This window comes from Podarcis gaigeae, assembly GCF_964106915.1.
Source record: "Podarcis gaigeae genome assembly, chromosome: 17".
NCBI lineage: Eukaryota > Metazoa > Chordata > Lepidosauria > Squamata > Lacertidae > Podarcis > Podarcis gaigeae.
The window spans coordinates 31,636,224-31,659,191 of NC_139694.1; the positions used below are offsets into that span (position 1 = coordinate 31,636,224).

Consider the following 22,968-nt stretch of genomic DNA (forward strand, 5'->3'; position numbering starts at 1 on the left):
AAAGCAGGACAGGGTTCAGGCAGGAACCAACAATATTGATCCCGCAACTTGGGACTCGGGCTAGCTGGCTTTTATCTGTCCTGATGCGCAGGGTGGCCCCGATCCTCTGGTGACTCGCCTCTCCTGGCCTGGAGGCGAGCACTCCTCCTGCGGGAACTTAGTTCCCTCCGCCTCTCTGCCCTGAGCCTCAGCAGCTCAGGAGAGGCTGGAGGGTTACCAGACCCAGAGGCAACCTCAGCTTCCCCTGATGGGGCTGAGAGTGGAGTACCTGCAGGCAATGGGTCCTCCATCACCTCAGGAGCCAGAGCAGACTCAGCTGGTACCTGCACCTGAGGATCCAGCACAGGTGAGGACCCTTTGGGCTCAAGCCCCAGCCCTGGCTCAGCTGGTTCTGGAGGCGGGGAATCCTGCGCAGGCTGGGATCCCTCAGGTTCAGCATCTGAGTCCGAATCCCAGGCCATCACAGTGTGTGTGTGTGTGTGTGTGTGTGTGTGTGTGTGTATTTAACACTGCACCCCATCCTCCCGCCTCTGGGCCAGACGACTTTGCGGGTGCCACCCATAAAACTTACTTGATCTCCTTGGCGGGCGATGACTGTCCCAGCCTTGGCATGGTGCAGCAACACCCGGTTATTGAGCAAAGAGGAATCCTGTGGAAAGAGAAGAAGGGTGAGGGCATTCTGGGACAAGGTTGTGCTATCAGGCCTGTAGTCCAAGCCCTGAAAGAGGAGCCAGGGTCTCCAACACCTGGTGGAGCAAAATAATAATAACCATAATATTTTTTTATTTATACCCCGCCCTCCCCAGCCAAGGCCGGGCTCAGGGTGGCTAACAAGCAATAATAAAAACAAGTTGAATGAATACAACATAAAAACAAGATTAAAATACAACATTAAAATATTGAAACATTAAAATATTAAAATGCAGCCTCATCACAGGAGGAGAAAGGAAAAAGAAAAAAGAAAGAGAGGGAGGGAATCAAATTGGCTCCAAGCCAAAGGCCAGGCGGAACAACTCTGTCTTACAGGCCCTGCGGAGAGAAATCAGATCCTGCAGGGCCCTGGTCTCATGAGGCAGAGCCTTCCACCAGGCCAGAGCCAGTGTTGAAAAGGCCCTGGCTCTGGTTGATGCCAATCTAACTTCCTTAGGGCCCGGGACCACTAGGGTGTTGCTATTTATGGACCTTGAGGCTCTCCGTGGGCCATACCGGGAGAGACGGTCCCGTAGGTACGAGGGTCCTGGGCCAGCGACCAATCCTGCAGCAAAGAAGCCAGGTCCTCAGCATTTCAAGGCCCATGTAGAGCCCAGCTCCTGCAGCGGCAGACGTGGGGTAGCTGAGCTCCCAGAAGGGAAACAACCTGCTGGGCCAGGTGAGGAAATCAGCACTCTTGAAAATTCCCTGGCCTGATCGTGACAGGTGAACAGTGCACTGGCTCTCAACCCAAGCATAGTAAAAGAAACATCAACCCAAGAAATGAAACTAATTAGGAACCAGTCTAGCTATCATGGCTCGCCTCAAAGACCCTGGGAACCGCAGTTGTCTCAAGGCACCAAGACTTACCTCCTTTCCAGGCCCCAATTGTTTATGTAATTTACAGGGCATTTAATTTCTGTTAATTTCAATGCAAATTGACCTGATCGGCACCTCCCAGACTAATGTGTAGATCAGAACGTAATTATTCTTTTACGAGTTTCGCAATCAGGCTTTTATGAGTTTTGCAGTCACGGTTCTTGAGTGACTCCAGACTGTCGGTATTTTGTGGGAGTGATTCAACCGCATGTCAGAAATTTAGGTTTCCGCAATTAAGGAGGATTAAATAATGGGCCCTGCCGCCAACAAATCCACGACCAAATTCTTACAGGTAGGAAGAAGACAGTGTGGAATTAACAACTGATTGATGGAGAGAATCATAGCCTTTGAAACCTTAAGTTCTTTTTCCTAACCAGTTTTTAAAATTGATTTTTTAAATTCCTTTTACTGTAATTTTGTACGTTGTATAACGCCTTGCTGCATTCCCCCCCCCAAAAAAAACCCCTCAGTCTATGAACATTGAAATATATATGAAATATATATTAAAAAGCCTCTGCACAAACAAGTAGAGAGAGCTCACTACGTGATCTCCAGCAACTGGAAATCAGGGACGTAACGGCACAAAACTAGCCACTGATGATCAGAAGCCTCTCATGTGGCCTTGAAAACAGAGCAATCGAGAATTTCTGAAACAACAGTGAGATATTAGCTCTGCCCAAGGCGTGATGGAGTACAGCAACAACCGGGAAAAGATAGACATAATATTTTACAAGGACAGGAAGAAACATCACGGACAGAATAATAGCCACACACAGGAAAAAACAAGGATACAGTTTGAGTGCCTCACCGTTTTATAAATCATTTAATGCATGGGTAGGCAAACTAAGGCCCAGGAGCCAGATCCAGCCCGAATGCCTTCTAAATCCGGCCCACAATGGTCCAGGAATCAGCGTGTTTTTACAGGAATAGAATGTGTCTTTTTATTTAAAACACATCTCTAGGTTATTTGTGCGGCCGGACTGGTGTTTTCACATGAGTAGAATGTGTGCTTTTATTTAATGTGCATATCTGGGTTATTTGTGGGGCACTGGAATTCGTTCATTCCCCCCCCCCCCCAAAAAAAATATAGTCCGGCCCCCCACAAGGTCTGAGTGGACTGGCCTCCTGCTGAAAAATTTGCTGCCCCCTGATGTGTCAGTACGAATGTAAGTCGTTAATATTTCAGTTGTTGTATAAGGGATTGTCATTTTGACCGGAGTGTAATTGAAATTAATAAGATTTTGGAACGCAGAAATAAAGTAAATCATCCAACCATCAATTCTAGCATGCGCGGGGGGTGGAGGGGTGGGCTAAATGATATAATTTGGCATCTGAAAGATTGGTATTAGGAACTGTATTATCATTTGGCATTGTTAAAATGAGGCTATTATTGGTTGACAGTGGTACCTCGGGTTACAAACACCTCAGGTTACACTTAGGGTTACAGACTCTGCTAACCCGGAAGTAGTACCTCAGGTTAAGAATTTTAGCGGCAGCTAAAAAAGCCAATGCAATTCTGGGCTGCATCAATAGGAGTATAGCATCTAGATCAAGGGAAGTCATAGTGCCACTGTATTCTGCTCTGGTCAGACCTCACCTGGAGTACTGTGTCCAGTTCTGGGCACCACAGTTCAAGAAGGACACTGACAAACTGGAACGGGTCCAGAGGAGGGCAACCAAAATGGTCAAAGGCCTGGAAACGATGCCTTATGAGGAACGGCAAAGGGAGCTGGGCATGTTTAGCCTGGAGAAGAGGAAGTTAAGGGGTGATATGATAGCCATGTTCAAATATATAAAAGGATGTCACATAGAGGAGGGAGAAAGGTTGTTTTCTGCTGCTGCAGAGAAGCGGACACGGAGCAATGGATCCAAACTACAAGAAAGAAGATTCCACCTAAACATTAGGAAGAACTTCCTGACAGTAAGAGCTGTGCGACAGTGGAATTTGCTGCCAAGGAGTGTGGTGGAGTCTCCTTCTTTGGAGGTCTTTAAGCAGAGGCTTGACAACCATATGTCAGGAGTGCTCTGATGGTGTTTCCTGCTTGGCAGGGGGTTGGACTCGATGGCCCTTGTGGTCTCTTCCAACTCTATGATAAGAACAAAAATTGTGTGGCGGCGGTGTGGCAGGCCCCTTTAGCTAAAGTGGTAGCTCAGGTTAAGAACGGTTTCAGGTTAAGAACGGACCTCCGGAACGAATTAAGTTCATAACCAGAGGTATGTATTGTATCGTACAGTGAAACAACCAATTCCCATGCAGAATGAGAAGTAAGGGATCCCAGACGGCACCTACCTCAATCTTCATGAGCTTGACCAGCTCCCGCTTGGCAGCCTCAAAGATGGCGCTCGTCTGGCATCCTTGGTAGGGGCCGAAGGGGCAGTCGCCCGTTGCAGAGTCATCCTCACAGTAGTTGTAGTGGTAGATCCCAGACGGCTGCTCCTCCACCGTCACAGACTTCCGCTCCCGGGGCTCATGGGATGTCGACTGCCAAGGATGGTGACAAGGTAAGCTCGGGGTGGGGGGCAGAGGGGGCAAGAAGCTACGGGAGAGGAAGGCTCCCATGAGAGGGAAAGGAAAAAAACCCACCACCTCCACCAGGCACAACCCGTTTTTTTATATACTGTATAAATACACTGGAACCTTGGTTTTGGGTTTCTTTTACTTTTTCAATTTAAAGTTTTACAATCAATTATCCAACAACCAACATAAAAACAAGATTACAAAGATTCTCCTGAACTTCCCTCCTCCCCTCTGTGGGTTCTTTCATTAACCATTTCCTCCTGCATCTTTTAGAATAATCCAAATCTTTTACATCTCCATTATATCCAAAAATAAACTACAAGTGTCATTCCAATCCTGCTAATGATTTTAGCTGTTTACAATGGCTTTTTAAGTTAATTTCCCCCCATTCCTTGTTAAAAATTTGGTCTTCCCGATTTCTCATTTTGCCCTTCTAGGCTCTGACGCTTTCTGGTTTAAATTTCTGATTCTTTGCTTCTTTTTGTCATAGGCTTGCACTTTGGTTGTTGCTATTGAATCAATAAGAAAAACAAAACAATGCAAGAGTTTCTACAAAAGCAGGGTAGCTCTAATTCCCTCTCACCTGAAGTCATCGGACTGAGAGACTACAACCACACATCACCACCTGACAGGCTCCATCTTGGGGAAACCCAGCCAGATGGGTGTAGTATGTATGTATGTATGTATGTATGTATGTATGAATAAATAAATAATTATTATTATTATTCCCTCCCTTGCTGTGTATCTATCTAGGGCAGCAGCAGCATCCCACAGGCACCAGCGGAGCATCCCAATGGCCTGAGACTCACCCGGGCGAAGCCAGCCAGTGAGACGGAGCTGTCTTCCTGAAGGGACACTGAGATGCGGCCTCGTTCGTAGGCCATGTCGAAGTCTGAGCGGGGCCCCCTCTGGATCCCTGGGTGAGGAAAGAACACCAGAGAAATGGAGCAGACTGAGTCCAAGGCCCTTGGATGCTGCATCTCCGCAGGAAGGCAGAAGGTGGTCAAGGCAGAGAGAGAGAGAGACACATACCTGAGATATCAACCGGCATGGAGATGCAGCGACTCAGCAGCGGGGCAGCAGGAGGTTCCAGCAGACCTGCTTTCAACGGGTCACCTGGCAGTATAACAGACTGTCACTCACCAGGCCCAGGAGAAACGTTTCCTGGGTTTCTCAAGCCACTCTGGGCGGCTCCCAACAGAACACGAAAAACAGAATAAAACTTCAAACGTTAAAAACTTCCCTAAACAGGGCTGCTTTCAGGTGTCTTCTAAAAGTCAAATAGTTGTTTATTTCCTTGACATCTGATAGGAGGGCGTTCCACAGGGTGGGCAGCATTACTGAGAAGGCCCTCTGCCTGGTTCACTGTACATTTCTCGCTGTGAGTGAACGGCCAGAAGGCCCTCGGAGCTGGATATCAGTGTCCGGGCTGAACGATGGGGATATCCTTCAGGTATACTGGGCCGAGGCCATTTAGGGCTTGAAAGGTCAGCACCAATACTTTGATTTGTGCTCGGAAACGTACTGGAAGCCAATGTAGGTCTTTCAGGACCGGTTTTGTATGGTCTCAGCAGCCACTCCTAGTCACCAGTCTAGCTACCGCATTCTGGATTAATTGAAGTTTCCAGGTCACCTTCAAAGAAAGCATGGCAGTAGTCCAAGCAGGATGCTCACATCCAGGAGAGGGACACCCAGACCCCCCCAAACTCACATGTGCCACAAAATCATTCCCGGGGACATTTCTGCCCAGGGATAACCATCTCAGATACTGTCAGGGACTGGCTTGATGAAGGGAACACCCAGAGGAGGAAGGCTCAGAGCCAGGGGATTGGTGGCAGGAAGCAGCCAGAGGGAGAAGTTTGGTGGGAGGTGGTGTTAGAAGCCGAAGGGGCAATAGGCTTTAGTGAGCAGGAAGAACCTGTGATAGAGAGCAGTTCAGACTTCGAGGCTGAAGCAGAGGAGGGCAGTCAAGAGGCTGCTGAAGACTCCAGGGAGTCTCCCCTCTCCTGCTGCGACAAGCTCCCCTCTCCACTGGTCTCCAAGAATGCGCAGGATAATGATGGCAACGGAGCAGAAGCCAGAGGTGCGCAGAAGCATTTTGAGACTGCTTGGGAAGCACCCAGAAGAGGAGGAGCCTTAAGGTTGGCAGATACCTTCAGTCCTGGCAACTGCTCCATAGGGGCAAGACCTACTGGGAGGTGTTGCTGAGACCACTAGGCTGAGTGTATGTTCGTTTCCTTGAGAAAAGAGTTCACTGAAAACAGAGATCTGCTTCTTTTAGCGCTGACCTTCATCTGGCTGCAGCCTTGACAGATACGTACACCTGCCAAGGCCAAGGATATGCAGGGAAAGGAGGAAGGACAGCGAAGAGGGGAGAATCAGCCGAGACAATGTGGGGTGCTGCTCTCCCGGCTGCTATGTAACTCGGACAGAGTCCTGCAGAGGCCGCCAATAGCATCACAGCCTCCCTCCCAGCTCCTGTGGTGCCATATTGAGGGGAAGCCACTGGAGGCAGAAGCCAAGCTTCTTTGCTGCCCCAAACATTGGCGCACCCAAGAGAAGCGGCTTAAATTTCTGCCTGCTCGGAAGGAGTCAAATACAGCTGTCTGGGGCACAGTAGACAAGAGGGCAGGCTCACACTGCTCAGAAAACTGACAACCCACGCTTGTCTCCCCTGAGCTCCAGTTTTGATTCCAAGAACAGCCCTTATTTCCTTCCCCCGGAACGGACAGCTAAATCCACGTCCGAGGCGGCATCCTTTGTTTTTACCTCCCTCGCCCCATCTGCGTTGGGGAAGTTGAAGGTCAAGCTGGGGATGAGCTAAATGTTTAGTAGCTGGGGCCTGCAGAGGACCAGGCTCTCTGGAAACAGAGGACCCACCCACAGCCTCCCCATGGATAAGTCAGATGTACGCGGGTTAAATTCCCTTACCTTGGTCCCTGGAGGAAGCTTCCCCCTGCCTTCCAGAGCTATCCTTGGCATCCTCGATGGAGGAGGCGCTAATGACACGCTTGCTGTGTCGGACGGGGCTGGTACGAGAGGTGTGGCCCGACTGGGGGAATAGCCGGAGTGGTTGCATCTCCTGGAGATGGAGAACACAGTCATGTTTGTCCGAGTACGTTTCCGAGCACAATTCAAAGTGTTGGTGTTGACCTTTGAAGCCCTAAACGGCCCTCGGTCCAGTATATCTGAAGGAGCGTCTCCACCCCCATCGTTCTGCCTGGATGCTGAGGTCCAGCGCCGAGGGCCTTCTGGCGGTTCCCTCATTGCGAGAAGCAAAGCTACAGGGAACCAGGCAGAGGGCCTTCTCGGTAGTGGTGCCCGCCCTGTGGAACGCCCTCCCATCAGATTTCAAAGAGATAAACAATTACCTGACATTTAGAAGACATCTGAAGGCAGCCCTGTTCTGGGAATTTTTTAATGTGTGACATTTTAATGTATTTTTAATCTTTGTTGGAAGCCGCCCAGAGTGGCTGGGGAGACCCAACCAGATGGGCGGGGTACAAATAATATATAATTATTATTATTGTTGTTGTTGTTGTTACATAAGCAGGGGGGGGAAGGGGGGTGGTAGTGGAGGAGAGATGCTGCCCGCCAAAGCCTTTTGCTTAGCTTAGAAGCCCTAACCCCTAACACAGCGGAGGGAAGGTGGGATGCATTCTGCACATGCTCAAGGGAAAGGTAAGGTTGCTTCCCACTCTGAAAACAGATTCCAGCCGGACAAGGGTGGGGGAGAGAAGGTGGAATGGGGTAGGACAGGAACTCACGTGGCTGAAAAGCTCATTGGTCAGGCCAAGGTAGTTGTGCAAAGCCAAGAAGGTGACTCTCTGAAGGCGCACCATGATGATCTGAAAGGGAAAGAGGCAGAAGGGCAGGTCAGTTGTACAATTTCCTTGCAAAGGGAGCTTTTCAATTCTCTCAGTCCGAGGGTTGCTTCAGTCTGATCATAGCTTGTGGGGTTCTCTATAGCAGGGACTGGAGAGGAGGTTTCAGAAACCTCTCTTCACCCCCACTGCATCTTTCAAGGACTTGGAAGCTGCTCGGTTTATCAAAAAGACTGAGCCCCACAATTCTGCCTTGGATTGGCTAAATCCAAATGGCATTTGCATGCCTAGAAGACGAAACCCCTCCCAAAAAGGATAAAAGCCTCCAGCAGCTGTTAAGTTCCTGGGCATGCCTTGGCTGAACACTTTCAGAGATGCGGTGTTCTGAAGATTGTGACAAGTGGGAGATAAGCCCTCCTTTTCCCATCATCATCTCGTGGCCTGCTTCTGCCAATCATGGGGAGAGTCAATGACTTACACAAACACACACAAACATCCCAGAAGCCCCTGCTCAACCCTCTCCCATGGAAAGTATGTGAAATATGCTCAACAACATGATCTGGAGGTCAACCGTTGTGCATGTAAGCCAGGCCAAACACATGAACCAGTGTCAGTCTGCTGCCAGCAACTCCCGGCTGGTTGCCCAGGAATGTACAAAGACAAGGGAATGTTTCTTACCGTCCGTTTTTTATTAGTATTTACAGAGAGAAGCTATAGAACCCAGCCTCTGGGATAATGGCCTTGTCCCGAGTGAATATCCACCCCGTCTCTCCCACTTCCTCATTCATCATTCTCATAGTCTCCTCTACATTCCCTCTGTCTTTGAGCTCTTTGCTCTCCTACTTTCAAGGCTCGTCAGGTTCTGGGATCTGGAGGATCTGGAATGCTTTCTAAAGACACTGTGTCCGTTGGCTGTCACCCCCTTGGTGCCTCTTCCTCCTCCTCTTCCATTATTTCTCAGCTTTTCTCCTCATCTGCCTCTGAGCTGTGACCTCCCGCTTGTAAATCTAAATGGTCTTCCTTTTCCTCCTCCCTGCTCAATCTGGGGAGGTGGTCTCCACCATCCCTCCTCTGCCCAGTCCCTGACAACCAGAAAATAGAGGACAGAGATGGTGGAGGCCCAGAAGTAAGGGGAGACAGAGAGGGAGAGAGAGAAAGAGAAAGAGAAAGAGAGAGAGAGAGAGAGAGAGAGAGAGAGAGAGAGAGAGAGAGAGAGAGAGAGAGAAGGGAGGGAAGGACGGGGGACAGAGAGGGAGAGACCACCCTGGAGACAGTGAAGCAATGGGCAGGGCACTCACCTGCACCACCCGGACCAGGCTCTCAGGGTACTTCTCAAAGACAGCCGAGAAGGCCTCCACTGGCAGACGCAGGACTGTGGAGTCCTCAGCTACCCGTGCAGAGACTGTCCGGTACGGGCGTTGGTGACCCTGTTGGGAAGCCAATCTTAGAACAACAGGAGGCTGGCCCCTGATTCGACCCACACCCGCCACTCCAAAGAGCCCATCTTCCTAGACAACCATGCCTTTTTTGTCAGAAGGCAGTGTCAGTATGCCTTTCAACCGATGTCAGCGACTGGGCTCAATAACTGGTTCTGCCCCACCTGGGCTAGGCGACTGGAGCACTGTCAGAGACCCTCCAATCCTGGAAAGCAGGTCTCAGTGCACTGGACTCACAACTGTGCATTGTGAGCACCAGACTCAGCAGAGTATAAATAACATGGAAGCTAGCTGTGAAGAATAACTGCTTTTATTTCTAAGAGCTACTACAAATTAAAGAACTGGCTTGCATGAGTGTTACAGCTCCCACTCAGCCATCTAGTCGCTACATAGATAAGACTCTCTCCACACACAAAGTCAGGCAGGAGCGGAAGAAGAGAAGTTTCCGCCTCCTCCTTTCTCAAAACATCAGATCAGGAGATTCTTGCAATGGGAGGGGGTGAAAATATCAACAGGCAGACACTTAAAACGGGAAAGTGCCGGGGGGGGGGGGGAGAGGAACTTGTGGGGCCCCACCAAGCGTTGTTGGACTCCTACTCCAACCCTAGCCAGCACGGCCAATGGTCATGGATGATGGGAAGAAGAGAAGAAGAAGAGTTTGGATTTGATATCCCGCTTTATCACTACCCGAAGGAGTCTCAAAGCAGCTAACATTCTCCTTTCCATTTCTCCCCCCAACAAACACTCTGTGAGGTGAGTGGGGCTGAGAGACTTCAAAGAAGTGTGACTGGCCCAAGGTCACCCGGCAGCTGCATGTGGAGGAGCGGGGAAGCGAACCCGGTTCACCAGATTACGAGTCCACCGCTCTTAACCACTACACTACACTGGCTCTCTCCAACACCGGGCGTTGTTGGACTCCAACTCCAACCCTAGCCAGCACGGCCAATGGGCATGGATGATGGGAGGTGGAGCCTAGCAACAGCTGCAGCACCTTCATGGGTCAGCACCCCTGGGGTTAAACGGATCTGGATCCTTCTGCTCCACCAATTCCATGACACAGAAGAGATCATGGTGCCTCGGCTGCTGCTAGCCTAGGGATCAGTCCCTACCTTTAGCTCATCCCGTGGGGCAAGCCAGGGGAGGGAGTGGCATGGGAGGCAGAAGGAGCAATGAGGCTGGAGCCCACAACTAGAAGAATGTGGAGCCTTGAGCCACATGGTGGAAATGGCAAGGAAACAGATTTAGGCGTAACCGCAAGAGTTGTCTGACAGGGGAACAGACTTGCCTCAGGAAGGGGTGGGCTCTCCTCCCCTGGAAGTCTGGGATGCTGTGGTTGCATCCTGCATTTCAGACCCTGCGTGGAGGAAGGGGCCAGAGTAGATGGCTTCACAGGCCCCTTCCGTATCTAGGATTCTAACAAGCTGAGGAGGACAAGGATCCTACCGTGATGACATCCAGGATGCTGAGGAGGCTGTGCACGCTGTCGCCCGGAAATACCTCCTTCACAAGAGTCTCTTTCCCATCCTGAATCAAACAAAGAGATTTAAAAAAAAAAATAACAATTGTTTATTTGGTTTTCAAATCAAAGTTTTACAATCACATATCCAATATATAACAATACTCCAAGGAATCTCCTGGACTTCCCTCCTCTCCTCTGTGGGTCCTATTGTTAATCATTTCCTCCTGCATCTCTTATAATAATCCAAATCTTTTACATCTCCATTCTGTCCAAAATTCAACATTAAACTACAGTCGTACCTCAGCTCCCAAACGCCTTGGGAGTCAAACATGCTGGCTCCCAAACGATCAAAAACCAAAAGTGAGTGTTCTGGTTTTCAGATGTTTTTTGGGAAGCCGAATGTCCAGTGTGGCTTCCACTATTGTTTTCAGTGCGCCTGCGCAATTAGAAACCAAACGGAAGCCACACCTTGGTTTCTGAACATTTCGGAAGTCGAACGGACTTCTGGAACAGATTCTGTTCGACTTCCAAGGTACGACTGTACAAGTGTTATTCCAGTCACGCTAACAAATTAAAACTATTTACAAGGGTTTTAAAGATAAATTATAAATGTTCCCCATTCCTTATTGAAATGTAGGTCTTCCCGAGTTCTTGGTCATTTTTGACAATTCGGCATTTTCCATCAACTTAATCTGCCATTCTTTTCTGGTAGGGACTCTGTCTTCTTCAACCAAACAAAGAGATTTGCAATTGGCTAGCCATGCTCCGAGCCAACCAGGAGACCACTCCCCACGTCATCCTTTGCAGGAACCACAATCAAGGTTTCCTGCACAACCCCCACTGAAAGAAATGAGAGCTGCATGCAACTGTGCCAATGGGTGTTGTGCAGCTCTGTTCGTTCCTTACTGCGACGAACGCCAGGCCATGCCCAACTCTTGCCCTCTGAGCCGCATAGCTATGCACGGCTATGGAATTGTCCCCATGGAGTTTCCTGGTGTTGCCCAACTGAGCTCCCCGCTGCCCGCACCTGCTCAGACAGGAAGAGCTCCAGCTTTCCATCTTGGACCACGTAGATGCTGGTGTCAGGCTGACCTGGGCGAAAAACGTACTCGCCTTGCTGGCACTGCTGGAAGGTCATGTGCTTGCACAGCTCCAGGAACAAAGGCTTCTCAAAGTGGCCTAGCACCCTGCGAGGAAAGAAAAGGGCACCATCACCACAACACTCTCCTTGCACCATGCCATGCCCCTGAAGAGGGTTCAGAGATATCAGCTAGTTCAGAAACATCCGGATTCAGTTGCTCATCGGAGCAAGACGGTTTGAGCATATTACACCGATCCCGGTCTGACTGTCCTGGCCACCGATTAGTTTCCGGGCCCAATTCAAAGTGCCGGTTTTGACCTATAAAGCCTTAAATGGCTCAGGGTCACAATACCTCAAGGACTGCCTCTTTCCATATGAACTTACCGAGACCCTGAGATCAACTTCTGAGGCCCTTCGCCGTGCGCCTCCTTCACGAGAGGTCCAGAGGGTGGCAACACGAGAACAGGGCCTTCTCTGCAGTGGCTCCGTCTGTGGAATGCTCTCCCCAGGGAAGTTTGCCTGGCGCCTTCATTATACACCTTTAGACGCCAGGCAAAAACATGCCTCTTCAACTAGGCCTCTGGCTGATTTGAAATTTGTTTTAAAATTTGTGGACAAGGAGAATTATTGGGTTGTTTTTGTTTTTATTACATATTTTGTGTTTTTATACTGTGATTTTGCATTAAGAGCCACCTTGAGATGCAGGTATAGGGTAATATACTACTACTACTACTACTAATAACAATGTTGGCTATTTGCCTTGGGCTGGCTGCAGAACCCATAAGGACAGCAGCAGCAGCAAAGCTAAGGAGCTGGGGAGAGGATTTAGCAACCTGCTCCTCAGGCACAATTTCCTCTTCACGGTGAGGCTATATGCACATCCTCTATGAGGTGTGGTGAATGTGCACAAAGGCCACTTGTTCGGAACATTAATTCTTGTTATTCCCCACGCACAGCAATCCAATTTGCTTGAATTCCCTCCCTTCCCCGACAGGCATTTCTGTGTACTGTTCTAAAAACCAGTTCGTTGGATTCTCTTGAGAGTAGCAGAAGCAGCAAGAAGAAGAATGGCAGAAGCTAGTAAACGGCCGTCCCAAATGTTGTGTGGAACTGACACTGCTCAAATCTATGCCAAGGAAAACAATGCAGGGAAACTTGAAAGCTGGAGATGTAACTGTTACTTCAGGGGTAGCCAAGATGGTGGCCTCCAGATGTTTCGGACTACAACTCCCATAATCCCTTGCTGGCTGCGGCTGATGGGAGTTGTCCACAATATGAGGAGGGCACCAAGTTGCCTGTTCAGCAGCCTCAAATTGGGAAGCGTTTTTGGCAAAAGCTGAAAAACGGCCTCTCTCCCGCTTGAAGCATGCATGCAAAAGCATCACCTTCCCCACCACCATCATATTCTTATTAATTTTGTTAGCTGTATCATCATCTGGCTTCCTACATTCTGGTGAAGGGTTGTGGCCTGGCAACAGGATCCTGACTCCGTGGCAAAACAGAGGCACGCTCTGTTCAATGGCAGTGCCAGCTGCCCAGGAACTTCCTGCGGCTTCCCCCTTGACCTCCCATCCAGGTCACAACCTGAAACCCCGGCACGTACCGCACATTCTTCAGCATGTAGAGCACTTCGGAGGGCAGGTGAGAGTTGGCCACGTCAAACTCTGTGAGATCGGCCTCCAGGACGGAGGGGGGCGGCTCCTTCAGCTGAAGGGTGGGCAGCTCCTTCTTGATACGCAGGATCCTGTGCGGAGGGAGGAAAAGGCGGAGGTTCCTCAGAGGGATGGAAGGAAGCCAACCAACCAACCAACCAACCAGCTTCTTGTTCTTGCAGATAAAGACAGAGACTCCCTCCTTCCCTCTACAGTGGATGCTCGGGTTGCGAATGTGATCCATGCAGGAGGCACATTTGCAACCCGCAGTGTTCGCAAGCGGCAGCGCCACATCTGCGCACGCGCGGGTCGCGATTTAGCACTTCTGCACATGCACCAAAATCCGGAAGTAACCCGTTCCGGTACTTCCGGGTTCGGCGTGGTGCGCAACCCGAAACACACAACCTGAAGCGTCTGTAACCCAAGGTATGACTTTATTCCCCAAGCAAATAAGCAACTAATACACCCTTCTTCCTTCCATGCTCATTTTGGCTTCCGGGGGAATGTGACAGTTTTAAAATAATAAATAAATATAAATATAAATATAAATATAAATAATATAAATATAAATATAAATAAATAAAGCATTTTTTTATTTATACCCCGCCCATCTGGCTGAGCTTCCCCAGCCACTCTGGGAAGCTCCAAATTAAAAACAATACAACATTAAATATTAAAAACTTCCCTAAACAGGGCCGCCTTCAGATGTCTTTTAAAAATAGGATAGCTGCTTATTTCCTTGACATCTGATGGGAGGGCGTTCCACAGTTTTAAAGGCCTGAAAGAGGCACTGATTGACTCCCTCCCTCACACCGGGTCCTCTGTTTCATTTCTATATCACTATTCTGCCCCGAGTTCACTGCGCCCACTTAGGAATAAACAACTTTGCAAGTTTCAAGGCTCATGATGCATGCTCTCTCTATCTCTCTTCAAGTTTCTAGTCCTCACAGGTGAAGGGAGCAAAGATGCAGAACTTGAAGGGATACTGAGGCATGTCCGAAGAAGGACCCAATTTGTGCCTTTGTACAGGTTACCTACCTGCTTGCAGATTGTCTCACCAGAGTGGTGCATGCTCTAGTTATCTCCCGCTTGGATGACTGCAATGCGCTCTATGTTGGGCTACCTTTGAAGGTGACCCGGAAACTACACATAATCCAGAATGCAGCAGCTAGACCAGGCATAGGCAAACTTGCCCCTCCAGATGTTTTTGGCTGCCATGATCCCTAGCTAGCAGGGCCAGTGGTCAGGGATGATGGGAACTGTAGTCCCAAAACATCTGGAAGGCCGAGTTTGCCTATGCCTCTTTCCCTGACATGTGCATGCTTTCTGCTCTAGCTGACCGACTCACTTTTTGGCAATGTTCAACATCTTGAGCTTCTTCTTCATGCGCGGACGGGAAGCAGACATGGTGGTGTCGACCAGAGAGGAAGTGGATTGAGAAACCTAGCAAGAAAGGAAATGTGGTAAGTGGAAGGAGGAACCCTGCAGCCACCCAGCCCTATATACCTGCTGCTGGTCTTCTGTTACACACATTTACTAGCCAGGATCAAGGCACCTCAACAAAGGCTGCAGCTTACCCTCCCAAGAGCCATGCATTACTGTCAGGGAACTGCCATCGGAGCCAGAGGAGGAGGGAGGGCTCCAGAGGGATGCCGGAGAGCGTCCCAGGAGGGAGAGAGGCAGCCCATCTGCTGGGGAAGGAAATCAGCGTAGCACCAGTGGAGAAGGAGGGCAGATGGGGGAATCGGCGAGGGGGCTCCATGACTCCTCGCCGGAGACCAGCGGGGAGAGCACGGGTCCTCCGCTGCCCACACCCTCCCTGCGCAGAAGGCTTCCGCACAGGGAGAGTAGGCGGAGACTTGGCGTCAAAGAGCTTCTTTGCTGGAAGAAGTTCAAGAAACGCCCACTGACGGATTCTGCCAGCGATTGAGACAGCCACGGATGAGTGGCTGTCCGGACAGAAAAGGTTCACCCAGGTAACCCAGTCAGGTGTGGCGACGACTTACGCACAAGCAACCCCTAGAACCATTACAATTACATATCAGCTTCTCCCCTTGGGAACCACATGACAAATATCAACAGGAAGGGAATATTCTGGCCCAGCCGCACAAACACCCTCAACAGTCCCTGCTCCCACACCTGCCAAAGCCTTGACTGTCCAAGATATTTTCCTGAATAAGCAGACTGAAATTCCCAGGTGTCAAAAAGGGTCATTTATATAAGCCACTACTGTGGCACGAGTTTTGTTAGCCCCAAAATGGAAAATGAGCGAGGTCCCAACCAAAGAAGAGTGGCAACTTTAGTTGACAGAGTACAAGCAGCTTGCAGACTTAACATATAGAATAAGAGAACAAGAAGAACAGGCGTTTAGAGAAGATTGGAAAATGTTTATTGAATAGATGGGAAATAACAGTGTACAGTTGAAAACGCTGACAGAGTTAAGATAAATTCAGCAGTGTAAATAAGTTATGATGGATGTAATAATGGAATAATGAATTGTATTGTTTCTGTAAAATATGAAGGAATTTATGATATGTAATATGAACCATGGAAAGAGAAGAAGGGAAGTCACTGATATTTTAAGGATGTAAAAATGAGTACAGTCGTAGCTCGGAAGTCAAACGGAATCCGTTCCTGAAGTCCATTCGACTTCCAAAACATTCGGAAACCAAGGCACGGCTTCTGATTGGCCGCAGGAATCTCCTGCAGCCAATCGGAAGCCCCGTTCGATGTTTGGGTTCCAAAGAATGTTCGCAAACCGGAACACTCTCTTCCAGGTTTGCAGCGTTTGAGAGCCAAAAAAATTATAAGCAATAGCAGAAGGGCCAGAGTCACGGTGACCGACCCAGACAGACCGACCCCAAGTGAGCTTTGGGATGCATAAAAGCCATACACTGAGACGCCGCATAATTCCCCATTCCCAAGTCAACCAATTCATCTCAAAGAAGTCGTTCTACCACTCCAGCACAACCATTCCATGCCACACACACACACACACAGTGGGTCCTGTCCCTTTCCTCCAATTACCTTGCGCATTATCTTCCTCCCGTAGAACAACACTTTGTCCCGCTTGCGAAACCGATATTTGGGTTGTTCCTGGGCCTGGACCTCTGCAGGGAAGGGAGGAAGGAGGAGACCAAAGATCAGGTCAGGTCAGCAGGCCCGGCCCGGCCCGGCCCCGCCTTGGCAAAAAAGCTGCCCACTGGCATGGCGCGCCCACTTCCCACAGCCCCATAGGAACTTACTCTGAAGGCGGAACCGGCGGATCAGCACCAGGATCAAGGCGGCAACAAGCAGCACGGAGAGACCGACTCCTATCATGACACCCAGCACCTGTGGGGAAGGGTTAGCGCCCAGTTGGCGTGTGGGTTATGGCCTGCTGGAAAAGTGGCAGGCTGGCATTCTGTGCCCGGCCATTGATTCACTTTACTGTGGGAGTCACTCAGACAGCCCCGTTCCTTTGTGCAGAAACACAGCCCAAGAGGCTCTACTGTTCTGGGTCGATGCATAGAAGATTCCAACCTTGAACACGAAGCTGTCAATTATCTGTCGTGGGTGTTGCCCCAGGGGTTTGCCCATCACCGGAATTTACAGGTAAAGTGGGTTTGGGTGTGTGAGATAATTGCTTTTAACATCCACCTGCCCTGGAGAGCCAGAATGCGACTGGCCGTAGGAAGCCACATGGACCGCGAAGCCCACCAGTCCAAACCTCTTTACTGCCTTTAAAATGCAATAGCAGGATAATAATTTTGTGACTAAACGGGCATAATTTTAGCCTCCAATGAGGCGAGTCTGTTTTCTTGACGCTGCTGGTAAATGCAATGAAACAAGCCTCTGGCGCCTGTCTCGGCACACAGAATCTAGCTGCTGTGTGTATAGCAAGCCAACACTGTGGGACATCCCCCCCCCCCCCCATTCAGAGATCTTCTTCTCTTCCTGCTTATAGGAAGGTACCTGAGACCCAAGACTCTACTGCTTTGACAGGCTTTGAATTCTCAGTGATAGATGCTGCTGATTGAAGTGTGTTTAAATCTGGCTTATTCCTTATCTTGGAGACCATTGTAAGCAGATGAAAACACTAGCAGGGTTGCAATAACACTTGTAATGTAGTAAGAACTATGGAGACAATGGAGTTTTACCAAAGATGGACTATTGAAAAAGATGTAGTAGAGAAGGTTTGATAATGGGATCCATGGAGGGGGAAGGTGGGAAGTCCAGAGATTCAGAGGAATCTCTCAACCGTTGATGTGTATGGTTGTATTGCTATAATTTTATATGTGTAAAATCAAATAAAAAATATTTCAATAAATAAATAAATCTGGCTTATTCCAGGGCTGTTTTCTGAGGTGCTTCAAGTGGCTTACTCTGAGATTACGGTATTTTTATTGGCTGCTTTTATATTGGACTTCGATTAGGCGTTAATGGTTGGGTCACCAACTTGCTCAGAGAAGCAAGATAAAACAAGCAAACAAAGGCATGGCACTTTGCTTTTATCGTGCAAGAGCAAATATGGTGACAGTTCCCACATCTACCTTATAAGGTGGGGAGGTGTAGCCCGGAATCTGCTTTCCCAAGGACTGAAGAAACAGATCCCTTTCCTCAGAATTACACAACCCACCCTCTAGCAGTGAGTGTCCTTCCCCACTTAGTTTGACACCCATGCAAAGAGGTGTCTGTCCCTGGCAGCAGGAAACACAGACCTAGCTTTCCTGGTGTCTCTGCTAGGAGGCGGTTTTGTACAGGTGTGCCACAGGTGGCAGCACCCATCGCATACCTCCCTGAGGCAGACCCCCAAAAGTGGTCTCTGTCCCCTTTCTACTCACCATGCTGGCCTGCAGCTGATCTGCCACAAAGAGCTTGACGTTGGAAAGTACAGCGGTCAGGGTTGCATCCTGCAGTGGGAGAGAACACAGCAGACACTGAAGGGCAGGATCAAGGATGGAGGACTCCAACGCAGAGGAGGGGGAAAGAGATTAGAGGGCTTCCTGGGGCAGTGGGTATAGGCCAGGTTGTGGCGGGTGTTTCAAGGATACAGTATAGTTAGAGTGCCTCACATGTAGCTTCATAAATCATTTAATGTGTGAACACAAATATGTTATTAATATTGCAGTTGCTGTATATGGAATTATTATTTTGACTGGAATGTAACAGAAATTAATAAGATTTTGGAACGCAGAAATAAAGAAAATCATCACACCATCAGTTCTAGCACGTGGGGGGCCATCTAAATTATATAATTTGGTATTTGAATGATTGGTATTAGTAACTGTATTATAATTTGGCATTGTTATAATGAGGCTATTATTGGACTATAATTGAAAACTAATAAAAATTATTATATAAAAAAGATTATGTTTCAAGCAGTCATGCCCAAGTTTCCATTCAGCTCACACAAGAAATGTTCCTTTGACAGCAACTAAAAGGTAAAGGGACCCCTGACGGTTAGGTCCAGATACGGACGACTTTGGGGTTACGGCGCTCATCTCGCTTTACTGGCTGAGGGAGCTGGCGTACAGCTTCTGGGTCATGTGGCCAGCATGACTAAGCCGCTTCTGGTGAACCAGAGCAGCGCACAGAAACGCTGTTTACCTTCCTGCCGGAGCGGTACCTATTTATCTACTTGCACTGGTGTGCTTTTGAACTGCTAGGTTGGCAGGAGCAGGGACCGAGCAACGGGAGCTCACCCTGTCGCAGGGATTCGAACCACCGACCTTCTGATCAGCAAGCCCTAGGCTCTGTGGTTTAACACACAGTGCCAACTGCATCCCATTAATTAATTAACTAGGGTCCCATTAATTCCCAAGGCCTTCAAAGAACAGAGCCAACCAACAAGCAAAAATAACGTCTCCGTCTAGAAGCAAAGCTGTTTCTCTGCACGGCAACAGAAACTTAACAGGAATAAAGGAAAGCTGCAAAAAGGATGGATGGGCAAATTGCAGGTGGGAAAGCAGAACAGCTCGAGCCCGTTCTTGGCATTACCTCTTGCTCCTCCTGTGGCTCTGATTCACTCTGCCCCATGACGGCTATCGATGTCGCTTCCAGGCCCAGTGCATTAAGGACCCTGCATACAAGAGAGAAATTTTACATAGCACCCAACGTGTGTTTTTCATGTAACTGGGCTTGAAGTCTTGTATGGTTAGTGGGAAAGGAATTGAGGTGGGCCTGTCAATAATGGTGGTTCCACGGCAGACACCACTATGGTTTTCCAGGGAGTAAAAGCCTGTCAGAGCAGGTCGGACCTGACCATTAGGTCCAGTCGTGACCGACTCTGGGGTTGCGGCGTTCATCTCACTTTATTGGCCGAGGGAGCCGGCGTACAGTTTCTGGGTCATGTGGCCAGCATGACTAAGCTGCTTCTGGCGAACCAGAGCAGCGCACGGAAATGCAGTTTACCTTCCCGCCGGAGCGGTACCTGTTTATCTACTTGCACTGTGATGTGCTTTCAAACTGCTAGGTTGGCAGGAGCAGGGACCGAGCAACGGGAGCTCACCCCGTCGCAGGGATTCGAACTGCCAACCTTCTGATCGGCAAGTCCTAGGCTCTGTGGTTTAACAGCGTTCACGGAGGTATTACTGTACAATTTAGATAGTTCTGTCTCCATAATTCCCAAATTCTTTGGGGCGCATTTATTTAATTATTACCCACTGCCTGGGATCCTCCACCCTCAAACCAGCCAGCAGGTGTGTGAGTAAAGAACAGCCAAACTTTGCCACAGGACCATTTGCAGTGCTATCTGGGCCAGTGCTATAGGGAGCAGGAAGAGCTCTGGAAAGGGGAGCTCCAGATGCCTCAAAATTAATAACAAAGCAAGAGAGGAGGGGGGAGAACTGCCTGTCAGGTATTATTTAGGCAGGGAAGATCCGGCCTGAGGAGAATCAGGTCCATCGCTCAGGAGAGGAGAGGAGTGTGGGCAGCAGGTGAAGGAAGTCAGAGTGCCTGGAGGCGGTTGGAGGATGGATGGCGGCTAACAGATTGAGGTTGAATCCTGGCAAGACAGAAGTACTGTTTTTGAGGGAACAGAAAGTGGGCGGGTGTGGAGGACTCCCTGGTCCTGAATGGGGTAACTGTGCCCCTGAAGGACCAGGGGCGCAGCCTGGGAGTCATTTTGGACTCACAGCTGTCCATGGAGGTGCAGGTCAGTTCTGTATCCAGGGCAGCTGTTTACCAGCTCCACCTGGTACGCAGGCTGAGACCCTACCTGCCTGCAGACTGTCTCACCGGAGTGGTGCATGCTCTGGTTATCTCCCGCTTGGACTATTGCCATGCGCTCTACGTGGGGCTACGTTTGGCAATAATTTTTTATTGATTTTCATTAAACATACATTCATTATACAAATAAATTTCACATATATCTTTGGCTCTGCCGAGCTTCAGACTTCCCTCCACCCCTTCGGTAAGTATCATACATTTTCTTACACCGTGTATTCTGTTTGTTTATCTGGTTGACTTTAAGGTTTTACAATTGTCTCTTATATACACCAAATATTTACTCCAACTTTCATAAAACTTCTGTTCATCCTGATCTCGTATTTTCCCTGATAATCTGACCAGTTCTGCGAAATTCATCATTTTAACCTGCCATTCCATAATAGTAGGTATTACATCTGTTTTCCAATTCTGGGTCGGCATAGTTCTTGCTGCCGTCGCGGCATACAGAAAAAGGTTTTTATCTTTCTTTTTGATTTCCTTCCCTAGCAATTCCAATAGAAAGGCTTCGGGGGGTTTGGGGAAAGTGTACTTGAAAACTTTTTTAAGTTCATTGTAAATTAATTCCAGAAGTCCTTCACTTTACCACAGGTCCACCACATGTGGTAGAGGTCTCATGTGGGGCTACGTTTGAAGGTGACCGAGAAACTACAACTAATCCAGAATGTGATGTCCAGCGCTGAGGGCCTTCTTGCGGTTCCCTCACTGCGAGAAGCTAAGTTACAGGGAACCAGGCAGAGGGCCTTCTCGGTAGTGGCACCCACCCTGTGGAACGCCCTCCCACCAGATGTCAAAGAGAACAACAACTACCAGACTTTAAAAAGACACCTGAAGGCAGTCCTGTTTAGGGAAGCTTTTAATGTTTGATGCATTACTGTATTTTAATATTTTGTTGGAAGCTTTCCAGAGTGGCTGGGGAAGCCCAGCCAGATGGGCAGGGTATAAATAATAAATTATTATTATATTATTATTATGAAAGACAGTTCCCTTCCTTCCCATTCTGAGGCTACTGAGGAGGAAGAACTGGGAAGAGAGGCCTCTCAAAGCTGAAACACCATTTCACATTTTTAAAATTTCAATTGTCACCAGCATCTCATTCCTTTCACACTAGCAACATGACCAAACAGAGTCCTTGCCATTCAATTTCCCATTTCCTGGGAAATGATATACAATGAATTGAAAAGGATAAGTTTTATTTAAAACCCCCCAAAACCCCAGAAATCTTTCTTTTGGTATTTTTATGGACAAAACTACCTAAATTGTACAGAAATTTATTTACGTATGCTACTACAGCAGCAAGAATGCTACTTGCCCCAAAGTGGAAAGAAGCAGAAGTCCCAGTAAAAGAAGAATAGATGCAGAAACTTAGGCAATATGTGGAAATGATGAAACTTACTGGAACAATAAGAAATCAAGATAACAAGCTTCTTATAAAAGAATGGAAATGGTTTATTGAATGATTACAGATAAATTGTAAACAGATAAGAACATTGGCAGGATTATTGTAACAACCTGCAGTTTTATAAGAGTATATATTTAAAATAGATGAATAAATGAGCAAATTAAATGAATTTGGATATGCAGAAGATATTAAAAAATAATTTAAGGAACTGCAGAAAGAGGGGGAAGGAAGTCAAACTTTGAAATGTTAAATTGATTGTAAAACTGATGAAATTGTATAAAATTGAAAAGTATAAATAAAAACTTGCCACTCAAAACACAATGACAAAACAGGCCATGTGCAAATAATACGCAAAAAGCAGGATACTCCTGGACCGCTTGGTGGCTTTTGATCCCAATGACCTCAGGTATGGGGCTGGAGTCTACCATTTTGAAGTGGCTCTGAAGGTACCCAGTGTAGATTCCAGAAGCTGATGCCGAAAGGCTGCTGCTCTGCTCCGTAGCTGCTGGGTTAGAGGGAGCCACAAGATGTCATCTCAGGTCCTGTGCTTTTCAATCCCTATGTCGGGATGAAGAACCTGCGGGCTTGAACCTCCACCATCCTTAGCCATTGACCATGCTGGCTGGGGCTGATGTCGGGTGGCAACTCATGGCATCGGGAATGCCAGTGTTCCCGGCCCCTGGTCTACGTTAAAATTCTGGGACCCAGAATGTGGCTGGAAAGGCAACTCCCCCCCCCCCCAGGACGATGTGTATGATTGACACCGAGCACCGAGCACCCACCCTCTTGCTTCCAACTTCTGAACTCCAAGAGGCAGGAGA

The 22,968-nt window shown here is 48.6% G+C and overlaps 1 protein-coding gene across 14 annotated transcripts in view; it reads right to left on the minus strand.

Annotated features, from left to right (window-relative positions):
• Positions 1 to 22,968, minus strand: part of PNPLA6 (patatin like domain 6, lysophospholipase) — a 79,273-nt gene that overhangs the window by 45,546 nt on the left and 10,759 nt on the right. For all 14 annotated transcript variants that reach the window (XR_014559309.1, XR_014559310.1, XM_083718356.1 and 11 more), the window contains exons 2-16: positions 19,519 to 19,600; positions 18,363 to 18,431; positions 16,785 to 16,872; positions 16,567 to 16,649; positions 14,888 to 14,982; positions 13,491 to 13,631; positions 11,834 to 11,993; positions 10,791 to 10,871; positions 9,210 to 9,338; positions 7,855 to 7,935; positions 7,019 to 7,169; positions 5,120 to 5,203; positions 4,897 to 5,003; positions 3,860 to 4,051; positions 572 to 649 (exon numbers count right to left, since the gene is read on the minus strand). Coding sequence is in view for 12 of the 14 variants with exons in the window: in XM_083718356.1 (XP_083574482.1) it covers positions 572 to 649; positions 3,860 to 4,051; positions 4,897 to 5,003; positions 5,120 to 5,203; positions 7,019 to 7,169; positions 7,855 to 7,935; positions 9,210 to 9,338; positions 10,791 to 10,871; positions 11,834 to 11,993; positions 13,491 to 13,631; positions 14,888 to 14,982; positions 16,567 to 16,649; positions 16,785 to 16,872; positions 18,363 to 18,431; positions 19,519 to 19,600 (1,621 nt within the window). In the remaining 2 variants the exon portion in view is untranslated. The remainder of the gene's footprint in view (positions 1 to 571; positions 650 to 3,859; positions 4,052 to 4,896; positions 5,004 to 5,119; positions 5,204 to 7,018; positions 7,170 to 7,854; positions 7,936 to 9,209; positions 9,339 to 10,790; positions 10,872 to 11,833; positions 11,994 to 13,490; positions 13,632 to 14,887; positions 14,983 to 16,566; positions 16,650 to 16,784; positions 16,873 to 18,362; positions 18,432 to 19,518; positions 19,601 to 22,968) is intronic.